At 39.2% G+C, this 14,523-nt stretch overlaps 1 protein-coding gene across 1 annotated transcript in view; it reads left to right on the forward strand.

Moving 5' to 3' along the window:
• Window positions 1-14,523, forward strand: part of LOC133986218 (short transient receptor potential channel 7-like) — a 47,375-nt gene that overhangs the window by 20,590 nt on the left and 12,262 nt on the right. The window contains exons 5-7 of the mRNA XM_062426027.1: window positions 1,521-1,737; window positions 2,995-3,228; window positions 5,743-6,007. Coding sequence (XP_062282011.1) covers window positions 1,521-1,737; window positions 2,995-3,228; window positions 5,743-6,007 — 716 coding nt within the window. The remainder of the gene's footprint in view (window positions 1-1,520; window positions 1,738-2,994; window positions 3,229-5,742; window positions 6,008-14,523) is intronic.

The following is a 14,523-nucleotide window of genomic DNA, read 5'->3' on the forward strand; positions in this document are numbered from 1 at the left end:
ACCGTAACCTTTGTCACTATGGATGCACTATGGAGTTGTTGCTGCAATTGTAGTCAAATAAGAGGCTGATGAATTCATCTATATCTTCAAATGGAATAGTGGAACAGTGGAAAAGTGTGTACAGAAACTCTAAAATGTACACATTTGTAAGTCCTCCCAAAATCTAACAATTTAAATGGTGTACAAATAGTACAGTTTAATGATCACAAAAGGTATGTGCTCATATTTACTATAGATACATATTTATTTTCAGGGGATTCCTTTCTGCACACATTGTACGTCAGACTTGATTGTCCCAGATGAAAAATGTTAGAAAATAACAGAGCACGCTGCAGCTCCATTCTGGCTTCATGTGATTTCCATTTCACACCAAAACCCATTTTATTTTGTCTGCATGCACCAGCTGCCAGCAGCCACCATTTCGTTGGAAGAGAGAACGTCAGCTCTTGTCACCATCACACTGAAAAAATACAAAACCTATGGGGTTTGCAGTCCTCACACAGTAGTAGGTATGATCTAGGATGACCATCTCATTTAAGCTGTGGGATGAAATGGATCAGCCTTTTCAACGCAGCAGCTGGGAGAAATTAAGGCAGGTAGAGCCAACCCCAATGGCAGGAGGAGGTTTAGAGGAGGTTTTGCAGGGTTAAGATTCACCAGACAACCTCTTCCCACATGATTTAGTAGTGTGTGTAGCATGGGAACAGGTATTGGATCTAATGTGTTACGGTGCATGCAGAGAGTAGAGATATCCTGTGGGTAGTTAATATTGAACACAGCAGGTTTAGAAAGTGGCAAATGTTGGGATCTCAAATATCTCTAAGGGGATGAGTGTGTGTGTGTGTGTGTGTGTGTGTGTGTGTGTGTGTGTGTGTGTGTGTGTGTGTGTGTGTGTGTGTGTGTGTGTGTGTGTGTGTGTGTGTGTGTGTGTGTGTGTGTGTGTGTGTGTGTGTGTGTGTGTGTGTGTGCCTCAGTGTGGTGGCATGTTTAAAGCTCCTTGTGCAGCACCACCTTGCACTACGTTATCCCCATATGGTGTATTTCTACAAACTCTGTCGATTGTTTGGCATCTAGTAATGCTGGTATTATGTTGCTGTGAACGTGATCTTACCTAAGCTTACCAATGAATTCCAACAGCTGCTGTTTGTCTGCAACGATGGTTGGGTAGTGGTGCTTTTCAGATTTTCATCTCCAAGGACCCACATTTCAGATACTCTACAAAAAGAAGGAGTTATCTCAGGAAATAAAAACAGATGCTTTATTTGCTTGCAGCTTCACCCTGGTTTTTTTGTCACTTTCTACACTATTTTGAAAAAATGGGTTTGCAGGCTGCTGAAGTTAAATGCTTATCAACTATGCATTAATGACTAGTGAATGTGTCTAAGTTTGTATTTTGTTATTGAGAAGAAGCCTCTTTTTCAACCTTAAGTCATCAATTGTTCCCTATGTACTATCACGTTTGTAAATCACAGATACATTATCCAAGAATCCTGTTATATCTTCAATCCTTCTACTTGTAGCTTGGTCAGATCCTGCGAAGCCCTTTCATGAAGTTTGTGGCTCACGCTGTCTCCTTCACCATCTTCCTGGGTCTGCTGGTTGTCAATGCTTCCGACCGTTTTGAGGGCGTCAAGAACCTGCCAAATGAAACCATCACAGACCACCCACGACAGGTGTTCAGGGTCAAGACCACCCAGTTCTCCTGGACAGAGATGTTGATCATGAAATGGGTGCTGGGTGAGTCGACTTGTCTCACACACAGCGCACAAATACTGTGGCAGTGTTTGGAAACCTGCTCAGCCACAGCCAGTTTATATGCAAATAAAATGTATAATAGTCACTGTCAAGGCAGATTTTACATCATTTAATGTACAGCAATGTTTTATTTACCAAGGTTCTATACGTTTTGATGCTTAGTTTTTCCATAACAGATCTTCCCCTCAACCAGTGCAAGACTCAGTGAACCAATTTTGATATGAGGTAGAATTAAAGACTAATGCAGAACCATACCAACCAAGTGGATGAAGGCTAAGGTTATGGCAATACCACAAGTCATGCTCTCCTATCTTCCAAAGATCAAATACAAGTTTCCCGGTTGGATGCAGCATTAACCGTGGCCACGCTGAGTCCTAACAATAAGTTGGAGGGACATTTGGAGGTTGACCTGAGCAGCGATGCTGAGGAAACATTAGAGGGAGGGACGGTGAGAAAGCAATACAGGAAAGATGGGGGTGGAGATGGATGAAAGCAAAAGGAGGGATGGAGCGTATGGCATACAAGAAGACAGGTGTGAACAGGGAGATAGAAAAAGGGGACAGAAAGACAAACTGAACAGATAAATACCCAAAGGCATTTTCTGTCAGACCTCAGCTGCTTCCCATCTGCTGATTTTCTTCCTTTCATCAAGGTTGTAGACAAACACAAATAATACATTATGTGGGGTTTGTGCACATATTGCTCTATATTTTGCCTATTTTTTTGTAATGGCACCATTCTTTTTCCATGCACGATCATTTTTGGTAGCAGGTGCTCATGTGAGTGTGTGTCCATATATATGGGGGTATGTGTGCAGTGAGTGGTGGTTTAGGTGGAATAGGGTCATTGTCATTCCAGCAGCATGCCCAGTAATTGTTATAGAGATGATACTGATCAGGGCACATTTTCGGTAACAGTAAGCAATTTTCTCCTTGTTTTGGCTCCAAATAGAGAATGACAGAGTGATTGTGTTAGAGGAATTAGGATTTACACTGAGCCTGTGTGTGTGTGTGTGTGTGTGTGTGTGTGTGTGTGTGTGTGTGTGTGTGTGTGTGTGTGTGTGTGTGTGTTTGTTGTATCTGTGAGAGCCTTCTTATTTATGTATTTCCATTCATATTATTTCCCACATTGTGTGTGTGTGTGTGTGTGTGTGTGTGTGTGTGTGTGTGTGTGTGTGTGTGTGTGTGTGTGTGTGTGTGTGTGTGTGTGTGTGTGTGTGTGTGTGTGTGTGTGCTTTAGGAATGATTTGGTCTGAATGTAAGGAGATCTGGAGCGATGGGCCCAGAGAGTACATCATGCACCTCTGGAATGTTCTGGACTTCGGCATGCTGTCCATCTTTGCGGCATCCTTTACGGCACGCTTCATGGCATTCCTCAAGGCTTCCAAAGCACAGCAGTATGTGGACATGCACGTACCAGATGAAGACCTCAGCAGTGCCTCGCTGCCTGATGAAGTAGCCTACTTTACATACGGTAAGCACTTACTCCAAAGATATGAAGCCAACTATTGTTTTTACCTTTACTGTGTTATTCCCTTTAATAAAAAGTGTATCTAGGAGTTCCATGTTTGTTTTGTATACTCATTATTGCAGTGTTTTCTTTTCCAAAGACAAGTGGCACTGTTTTCTTTGTTGCCACAGCTATTGTGAATATCACTGTTCATGATAACTATCCCATTATTCTGATGTTTAATTGGAAAATATTGCTTCTGCTGCATGCAATGTTAATCTGCCTTATGTCTCATCAATCAGAGAGTTTTTCCCAGAAGGGCCCAATTTGACAGCATATGATAAAATATAAAAGATTCCATGAGGTGCTTGAGTCATTCTTCTGCTGTTGGAGCAGCAAATCAGTTGTGTATGTGTGTAAAAATGTCATGAATAAATAACAAATAACAGCAGCTGAGACACTAAAAGATTGAAAAGTATCTGTCATGAGGATAACAATGATATTGTTTTATGGACATAAAACAGACATATGCTACCAGTCAAAAGTTTGGATACACTTTCTCATTCAATTGAATGTACTGTACATAGTTGTGCACACATCCTCCTGTGTATTACTTTTGTTTATTGTTTATGCTTCCCATGCTGTGCCTAAACACAAACACAGATATATATTTGCACATACACCATTTTAAGTGAATCCTATATGGGTCAATGACGTATAAGGATTTAGAACAACTCAATTGTAGAATAATAAAAACAAGCATATCTAATGCAGTAGTTCAAACATTCAGAATGTTGTGTACCTGAAAATTCATATTATACATTTGAAATTAAGTGATTTTAGTGGGTTTTTCAAGATTAATTGGCACTGGCCTTTAAAAAGAGTCATGTGGTGCGACCACGATTCATCTTGAAATAAATTAATTTAGTTAACATGCTTCACATCTTTTTTTTACAAGTTTTCAGTAATATAAAGTGTTTGGAAACAAAGTATTTGCATTTTTTTTTTAAATCTTTGTAAATGATGGTCTTTTATTTATATAAGATATTTCAAGATGAATCATGGTCGCACCAAATGACTTTTTTTTCAGGCCAGTGCCAATTAATCTTGAAAAACCCCCACTAAAATCACTTTCACATTGTAATATGAATTCTGAATGTTTGAACTACTGCATTAGATATGCTTGTTTTTATTATTTAAAATTGAGTTGTTGAAAATCCTTATACGTCATTGACCCATATACACATGATAAGTAAGAAAGCACAGATACACAGTATATGCAAGCAAGCATTGATTCCACAGACACAACAAACACAGTGAACAGTTGTTTGTACATTTAAAAATGTACAACATATTTAAGCTTAGAATAACAGGAGGAGTATATATGGTAGATTCAAAACCAAACTCAGGCAATTTCTAATACCTACCCTCTCTACTCTGATTGCCTTCCCTGAAAATATGCAGGTAGAATATAATAAATTTCAGAAAAACATCAAGATCCCACAATAGATAAACTTGTTTCAGACCGCAGGCTGCTGGACTGTACTCTACATAGTGGCTTACCGATAGAACCTTCATCAGTGCTGTCATCTGGTGGTCTCACTCTGTCATGACACATCACTAAATAGATTAAGATGTACTGTATAATACTGCATTGTCAGTTATTATACCTGTAAGCTGCTTTCCATATATCTACATGTCTACATTTAAAAGTGCACATCCTGTGTATGATATGTGTTATTCTTAGTCCTATATAGTCGTAGGTTAACATGAAAGTAGTAAAATAGTCTGTATTTATTTATTTTCTTTTTCTTCTGTCTTTGGTACTTTCTTTATTGATCTCCCTTGTATCTCATTTTTCAATCTCACTCAATTATCCTTTGCCTCTGAATGTCTGACTGTGCCTCCCTGTTGTCCTTTGTCTCTGCCCTTACTTATCCTTGGACACACTATCCCTTTATCCCTTCTCTATGCTGTCTGCCAGTCTCATACTCGCTACTTTCCCTTCTCCCTCTCCCTCTTCTCTCCAACTTTCCTTTTTCCATGCTCACTTAATCCATTTTCTTGCTGCACCTTTTCCACCATCAAAGTACATATTCTAAAACACAAGATTATACCTATTAGGAACATTTCTTACAAAGACAGTGACCAAAAATGTGCTATATAAATACTCAGCAGTTATTTGAATAACAGTAATGTAAGGTTGACGACTGTGTTCAGTTTCAAGCTATATGAATGAGTTTCCATAAAAGAAAATTATTGCATTGCAGGAAATAGTAAACCAGCATTGGACCAGTTGTTTAAATTCCACAGAAGTAGCAGATTCCATTTCAATATTCATTCTGGAGCTACTTTATGTGTGCATACCTGATGCATCAGATTTTATTCTGTCTGAATATGATAGCTGGGTCGAATGTGAACCAGTTTTTTCAGAGACTAAGCACAACAATCTCTGGTGTGGCCCTGCAGTTGTTTATTCAGACAATACATTAACCGCTTATTCGACCACTTGTCTTTTTCTTTCTCCTCTTCCTCCAGCCAGGAACAAGTGGCGCCCGTCAGACCCCCAGATCATCTCAGAGGGGCTGTACGCCATCGCAGTGGTGCTGAGTTTCTCACGCATCGCCTACATCCTTCCAGCCAACGAGAGCTTCGGCCCACTGCAGATTTCGCTTGGACGCACAGTCAAAGATATCTTCAAGTTCATGGTCATCTTCATCATGGTGTTTGTGGCCTTCATGATTGGGATGTTCAACCTGTACTCTTACTACCTGGGAGCCAAGTACAATCCAGCCTTCACCACGTGAGTTATCCCTGGCTGCAAGACTGTTATGTTGTGTATAGGGTGAATGTGTGCGACTGTGTATGATCAGAGAGTGGTAATATCTGAATATACAGTATGTGTGTGATTATATTTACAGTATGTGTCTGCATCATTCTCACAATGGCAAACAGTGTAGCAATACTATATTTGGCCCTACACAGGTGATTTTATATTAGAATTAACTGCAAAAAAGAAAATATAAAGCATTAATGTCAAAAGTATCTAATGTGAGTCCCATGGTAGTACTATTGCTAGACAAGGCTGTAGAACAAGGAAATCCTCAGGATATTTTAAACTGCCACATGTCCTCCTTGATGAGCCTGTTAGCTGGATTCATTATCCATGGAGCTTTATCAGTGGCAGAGATCAAACTTTAATCCCCCATCAGGTCTAATACTGGCGAACAGACTATTTGGTAAAATGAAATAAAGACAATGTTGAATGGGATGATTCACTCACTAAAATTTAAAACAAACAACAAAGTGGAGAACTGTGGTCAAATAAACTACCATTTTATTTCACACCATTAACAAAATTGTCAGTAAGGGAACTCTGCCATGTCTCACACAATGACCACTCTGACTGAAATTAAAAGTGAAGTGGAAATTAGGTGTCAATTGTCAGTTAGGTGTGTCAGTGGTGAGATTCTTATTCAAGATAAAGGGTTCACATCTAAGTTCAAGAAAAATGCATTAGTACTGGAATAATTTTGACGCCAAGTGTTTGATAAGAAATAACCTTTACATCGAGTCACGTGATGCAGGAAGTGGAGATGGTTACTTAGTTAAGAGGCTTCACAGTCAATGCAGCTTATTCCTGTAAACTAAGAGCTATACGCTATATTATTTTATGTTAAAGTGATACAATTTATAGTGGAGGATTAATACAGGTGTACAGTCAAGATGCCCAGCCAAAAGCAAACATGATGAGGCTAACAGAGAAAACACAGGTAAAGCTAATCTTAGCAACACAGTGGACAACAATTACAAGCCCTCACCTCAGGCGCCCGACTCCAACTAAGCCAGAGCCACCTCCACTAACCAGATGGTCAAGCACATATCGAGCATCTATGCACTATTAAAGGAAACATCTGAGACTCAAGAGAGCAAGCTCAATGCCATTCAATCAGCAAAAAGTGGATGACTTGGAGAACAGGGGTCGGTGAAATAACATGCTTTGTTCGATCCCCAGAGGACTGCAAGGGTCGAGATGAACTAGCCTTCCTACATAACCTATCATGCAGCTCCTGAATATTAACTTCTCCAAACTGACCATGTGCTAGCCAGAAGCAAACCTGATGGAAACACAACAAACTTGTTTCACCACTTTAAGCAAAAAAAAAAAAACACACTGTTGAGTACAACCAGGCTATGAAGGCATGCAAGGAGGAGATACTAGCAGCTGGTGATGTGCAAACAAATGACTCAACCGAGCATTGCTGGAGCATTCGCTAGTTGCACTCCATATTACAGGAAGAGCAAACGGTGGATGGAAGGTGAACCATCGGAAACAAACCCTGATGAAAATACGGAGGAACCTGACAGTCCACCAGTTTTACCTTTGACCCGGCAATGCGTAAGCATACAGTATGCTCTAAGTAAGACAAATGCAGTCTTATTATACATCGATCCAAAAGCTTACCTTAAAAAGCTGTTAACAGACAGTGGATCTCTTTACAACAAACACTCTTCCTCCTGGTTAGAATTGGTGAGCAGTTACTGCACAGACACTCTCTCCTCCTCTTCTCTCCTCCCCGATCATCTTCATTTTGATTTAAAATTGCAGTAATTTCTCGCTAACGTTGCGCTCGGATTCAAATTGGAAAGGCTGACAAAAGGACATTTTTATCTCACTGTAGTGTGAAGAGTGGGACCAAAGACCGCTGCAACCATTTGATGTCACTACCCAGAATGCATTGCGACGTAGACAATAGTGCTGACTTACGAGTGAGGATTTTTTAATCCTCACTTTTTTTTAAGACATCAAGAGTTTTTTTTATATCACATGTAAATAGTTGATGTCAACATTAGTCTAATAAGGCCTACAAGTCTTAATAGTCGGGGATCCTTTTAAGATCTCCAGGGAAAACACTACTTAGATTACGTTTGTGTTTACATTTGACTTATGTTGTGTTAGTAATGTCACTACTATTGCACTATAATGATGCTGCCTCTGCCACCTTGTGGCAATAGATTCACTTTTCGAATGTCTGTCATCAGTGACTGTAGCTGGGAGCGTGTCTATGTTCCCACAGCTCTATGTTCCCACAGCCCTATGTTCCCACAGCACCTATGTTTCCACAGCTCTATGTTCCCACAGCCCTATTTTCCCACAGCACCTATGTTCCCACAGCTCTATGTTCCCACAGCCCTATGTTCATACGTTTCTAAGAAATTATTCAAATTTAGGCCCTATGTTCCCACAGCTATATGTTCCCACATTTCTAAGAGATTATTAAAATGTAGACCCTATGTTCCCACAGCTATATGTTCCCACATTTCTAAGAGATTATTCAAATTTAGGCCATATGTTCCCACAGGTCTATGTTCCCACATTTCTAAGAAATTATTCAAATTTAGACCCTATGTTCCCACAGCCCTCAGTCCCACAGACATGTGGGATGTCCTGGTACCTCTGTGAGGCTATGAGTGAAAGTCCCTCATGAGCGTTAATTTAAAAATTAAGCACTGGGTTGGGCACAACGCCGTCCTGATTGGGCCGTCTTTTTGCATTCGCAAGATCAGGTAGACCAGGCTTTTCTCCTCATTGGGTTGACCAATCCATCTGATACGGCACGGCACATTGGCTTTGAGCATTGGCATAACCAGGGACTTACGGAGCCGAATTTTCAAATTTCACAAATTTAAAACATTTAAATGTTGAAGTTCTATCCAATCTGCTGAGGCCTGACTATCATGCTGGAGACTGGGGTTTGTTTCCCACTTGGGCCGAAAAGATTCACGTGTGACACTGGGTGCTGTAGACCCGGACGAGTGTGGGGAAAATTTTGGGAGGTGAATGTAATGGATGCAGTTGTAAAATATAACCCTAATCCTGTGGGAACATAGGGCCTAATTTTGAAAAAAAAGTTATAAAAGAGGGATCATCGGGCTGTGGGAACATAGAACTGTGGGAACATAGGGACTAATTTTGAAAAAAAAGTTAAAGTCTAAGTAATGTGGGAACATAGAGCTGTGGGAACATTGGGCTGTGGGAACATAGAGCTGACCCCCTGTAGCTCATTGGAAAAGAAGGATGAAAAATGCCCTTCATTTTGTTTGCACTAATAAATGCTACTGCATGCAAGCTGCAATTACTGGTAAAACGTTGTTCAGTTTTGTGTTTTTTTGCTATATTATCATAAATATCCTTACTGCAAATTTATTTGAAATATTGTGATATCATTTTGAGGTTATATCGCCCACCCCTACTCTCCAACATAAGAGGGCCGGACCAGAGTTTAGGACTGGAAGTGGTTCAAGGATTCAAGTTTTAGATACACCTCACTTTTATTTCTGTGGCAGGAGATTGGCCTGCACTATGTCTCCTTATTATTATCACTGCAGTTGACATTGCTATTGGTCAAGTGCACATTTCAGACTGAAGAGTCAGTTCACACTAAACGACTGTAGCACATAAAAACAACCACAGTTCTCCTTCAATATTTCTTTCACATGGTTTTTAAACATTATCCATGTCAGCAGCAAATCATGCAAAGTTTAGTTTGTTACTTTCAATGAAGTATCTACATATACAATTGTTGTGGTATATAGTTACCTGCTTAAAGAGCAATCAACCAGTCCTGCAACACATCAATCTGAACCCTAATGCTTATGTCTTCCTCCCTCAATTTAGCTCGTCCATATATCTGCCTACCCCTGAGTGACGGAGGGACTTTCACTGTCATTGTCTGGTTCATAGGAAAGTTATCCATCTTGAGCTGCTGCCAGAATCTTTCATTAAGTCTGTTTATCATCATCCATCTTTGAAAACTCAATCTGTGGTCTCTTTCTGTCTCTGTCACATATCATTTTGTCAAAGGAAGACTCTCGCATTTAAACAGATAACAATATACTATTTCTGCTCAATCCGAGGACGCAAAACATACTAACAAGTTGTTTTATAATAACGTTGTCACATGCTGTACTTGTCTCTTGTTTAGGCCCTCATTACCTAGTTGCAAGCCTGGACTTGTAAAGGAATCAGAAATAACTAATCAGTTTGCAGAGTTTTGGTTACTGGTCATCATACCCTGTTAGATAAATTGACAGGTTTAAAACCAATCTGTACATTTAGCTGTAAGGAACATGATATTCTTGGCTATGCTCGTTTGCATCATTTACCTTCCAGGTTTTTAATATCAGTACAATAATGTTTTTTATTATTAGTAGTAGTAGTAGTAGTAGTAGTATTGTTGTTGTTGTTGTTGTTGTTGTTGTTATTGTTATTATTTATATAGTATAGTGATTTACTTACAATTTAAAAAAAGACAATAAGCACAGTTAATAAAATACTATGATAAATTACAACTAAAGATAATAAAACAAACAGTAAAATTAATAAAAAAGCAAGTCTAAAATAGTGAGGTTTCATAAGTGACTTAAAAGAAGACCATGTCTTAGCCTCCTTGATCTTGTCCGACAGGTCATTTCACAAATGAGGGATACAAACAAGAAAGCCCTGGTCACCTTTAGTTTTTTTTAGCATCTGAGGATCTCAGGTTGCACTCAGGTTCGGAGAAGGTCCGCTATATATTCTGGAGCTAAACCCTCTCCAAGCCTTAAAAGTGATCATTAAAATTTTCAAATCTGCAGCATTTTGATAAAGCTAAAGATTATTCAGGTGTTGTTGTGGTTGTGTGAGACATGAGAGGAGTGCATTTCAGAAATCTAACTGGGATGAAATGAATGCATGAATGACTGGTTCTAAATTCCTAGCAAATACAAATGATCTGATTTTTTTATTTTATTCTTAGTTGGTATTAATATGCTGAAGTTGAAGTTGTTACAACAGTAGCGGAGGCAGAAAAACCATGTGGGTGGGCACAGAGGAAATCAGGTGGGCCCAGCCCATTTAAAACTAATCTGTTCTGAAACACATAGCTATGTTAACCAAAATAGGCCATTACCGCTACACTTGCCTGTATGTGCAACCGTTTAATCATACTGGCCTTATATATGATTATATCATGTTACCACAAAGACAAATTTTAATAGCATCACATAGCTTGGCACGGCAGCCACATATTCACACACACACACACACACACACACACACACAGCTTACAGATGCAACAGCATCATTAATCAAGTGTATGGATAGAGATACACTAGCACCAGCATGCTCAGTAACGTTAAAAATGACGTCATAACCTAGCCTGGCACAGCAGCCACATTAATTACACACATGCATGGACAAACACACACAAGCACACACATTGAAATTACACAAGTTTATTCATAAAATCAGATTAACTGATTTAACCGTGCAATAGCTTTTTTTTTAAAATCATATCACACGCACACACTCCTGACACACAATAAACAACACTGTTCATGGTTCTGAAACAAAAGTGACGTATATCTTGGCCAATAATTTTGTTGTTTTTGCTATTTACCACATTTATATAAATTACCATATTAAACAACCATAACTATACTCTCGCAGTGTGTACAGAATGCAACATTCTCATTGCTGTGTCGTTAGGAAGTAAGGAAGTAAGCCTGGAGCTCTTTAGAAAGACTGATTCTCTCTTCAGCATGACAGCTAACTTTTAGAATATTGATAACTTCTATCAGAGTGAGCCACAAGCATCATAAGCTAGCAACAGCCTTGACAACAACACATTAAATGATTGACACATACAGGCAAATCAGTGTTGAATTCACACAAGTGGTGCATTGTTTATGTTTTTATACTGGGTTAGTGTAAGCACTAAAATTAGCCATCCAGTTATTGATATTTACAGTGCACATGTGGAGATTGTTTAATCAATGGTGTCATTAGTGTCACAGAATAGATATAATTGTGTAGCATCAGCATTGAAGTGGTAACTGATATTGTGTTATTAATATGACAAAGTGGTAGACTGTAAAAGTGATCAATAGTAAGGACCCAAGAATGGATCCTGTGGAACTCCATATTTTACCTTTCTGAAAGAAATCAACCGAGCCAATCTAAAATCATACCTGAAATGCACACCCTATTTTTAAGACGTTCAATTAAAATATTATGATCCACAGTGTCAAAAGCTGCAGACAGATCCAACAGGAGTAATATAGTGTAAGAGAGCGTAGTTTAAAACTCTGTGCTATAACCTGCCCTAAAAGAGACCATCACTGTTCATGAAAGAAATAATCTCTATAATAGAACCAAACTGTATGATTAAACACAATAACGGTCAAATTACCTCAGAGCATTGCCACCACTTTGTTGTTTTTACTTGTTTTGGCAAACTGTGCAGTGATTGTGATTCAGTTTTCTTGGCAGTCCACAGTACTAGAGTACTTGCCTATTCATCTGTCTGCCTGCTGGTTCTTATCTGGTTATACACCTGTCTGTGCCACTGCCTGTGCTTGGGTTTATATGTACACTTCATACAGGAGCATTTCTCTTTGTTTCTGTCTAACTGTGTAACTTAGCCTACAAATTATGTACATTTACATATCTTTGTTTGGTCAGGAACTTGTAAAATCATTGCCACCCCTTTCAGGTCACAACATTTCCTAGGTTGTATAGGTGTAAAGTCAAATCAATTTAATTTTTTTAGCCCAATATGGCAAATCTCCAAATTGCCTCAAGGTCTTTTACAAACTGTACAACCCTCTATTCGTGTACCTTCATTTAATAAAAGAAAACAACTCTCCAAAAAAAAACCAAAATGGAACATCAGATTGACAAAATTCTAGATAGATTTCTAACATATATGAAGAATGTGATCAGGAGGATATCAAGCAACTGCTACCAAACAGATAGCAACTGTGTCACATGCATACAACTGATAAGCTATGTAGATGTGGTCAAATACCAGTCAGAAAAAATATTATCTGTCTTTACTTTTATTGTATTGATTCCATGTTACATTTGTGCAGCCTCACTTAAATGCACAAGAGGGTTCGACTGCCATTATCCTCATTTATTCCCATTAGCTGAGGTAATGTGTGGGTTGGGAACAATTACAAACTTTCTGACCTAATAAACATACACCCCAGAGAGAATCAATGATGATAAAAGGTGTATGATTTGACTTATAGTATGAGGACTCAACTTGTTCATGCTGCTTACCCTGTAACTCTGTGATATGCATATAGATTGGCCTCTGCTGAGCCACAGCTTGAGAGGCTGTGAGTTCTGCTTCGCTGACCACATGGAGCCAAAGATCCAGGCAATGAGATGAGCAGACCCGAGAGAAAGGCTTATAGACAGGTAGAAACAGAGTCTAATAGAGTTTAAATGGATAGTCAGCAAGACCGTGGTCACAACCTGACAGTCAGATGAATTGAAGACTGCACTATCGATAGACAAGTACAGAAAAGACCTCGGGCCCTGCACATGGAAGTGCACTCTCATCACCATTACACAGTCATTTCCATCACAAGTGTAGTATCCAACTCTGTGCTTTGTCTCTTTATCATTGTCCTCTCTGCTTTAGAGATCAGCATCAAGGCTGATTTAAGAAATCAGCATTACCACAGCCATGTTAAAAATAGAAACCTCTTATGCTCATCTTTACAACCTATGATTTCTTGTCTTTCTTTACTGGCAAGAAAATGTCCCTGAATTTTAAGCTTTGTAATGAGGCGCACTGATTTTCCTCTGACAGTCTTTCAATTGCCTGCTCTGACAGTGGGAGTTGCATAGATATGATTTTAGCATGGCGGAACCTCTTGAATACTGTTGCTGTTGTCACTCTTGCCACCAGGGGTCAGTCTGGCTTTAAGTCTCACCCTGTCACTGTAGTGTTTATCAGAGCAAATGCCTGGACTGAATTATACAGAAAGACAGTCAGGCATTTATTTTTGTACTGTGTCTAATTTTTTGTGGTGTAATCAGTGCTTTTGTTCAGTATTTTTCTATCAATTTCTCATAGAATCTGCAGTCAATGCACTGTGTTACATTTTTGTGTGTCTTTGCATGTTTGTTCTTCTGTCACATTCAATTCAGTTACAAGTGGATACTGTGGATTTTTTTGCTGGGATTTTAATAGGCTAGGCGACTGTGCATAGGCGAGTTTATGAATTCTCAAAAGAACAATCCACTGTCTGTTACTTTTTCTCTCTGTCACCCAGCAATGAACATATGCCTACAAAAGGAGTGTGTGCATTCATGCTCACATGTGCGTGTATGTGTGTGGGCTGTGTGACTTTAGCTATCTGACAAAACATGTTTGATGGCGGGCAGAAGAAAAGGTTGGTCTGATAGCCCTGATACAGAAAGATGAGGAGGGAGCCAGGTGGAGATAGTAATGATACCCCAGGAGGGCCATTCGAGCTGGG

Source organism: Scomber scombrus, chromosome 9 (assembly GCF_963691925.1).
Source record: "Scomber scombrus chromosome 9, fScoSco1.1, whole genome shotgun sequence".
NCBI classification, from domain to species: domain Eukaryota; kingdom Metazoa; phylum Chordata; class Actinopteri; order Scombriformes; family Scombridae; genus Scomber; species Scomber scombrus.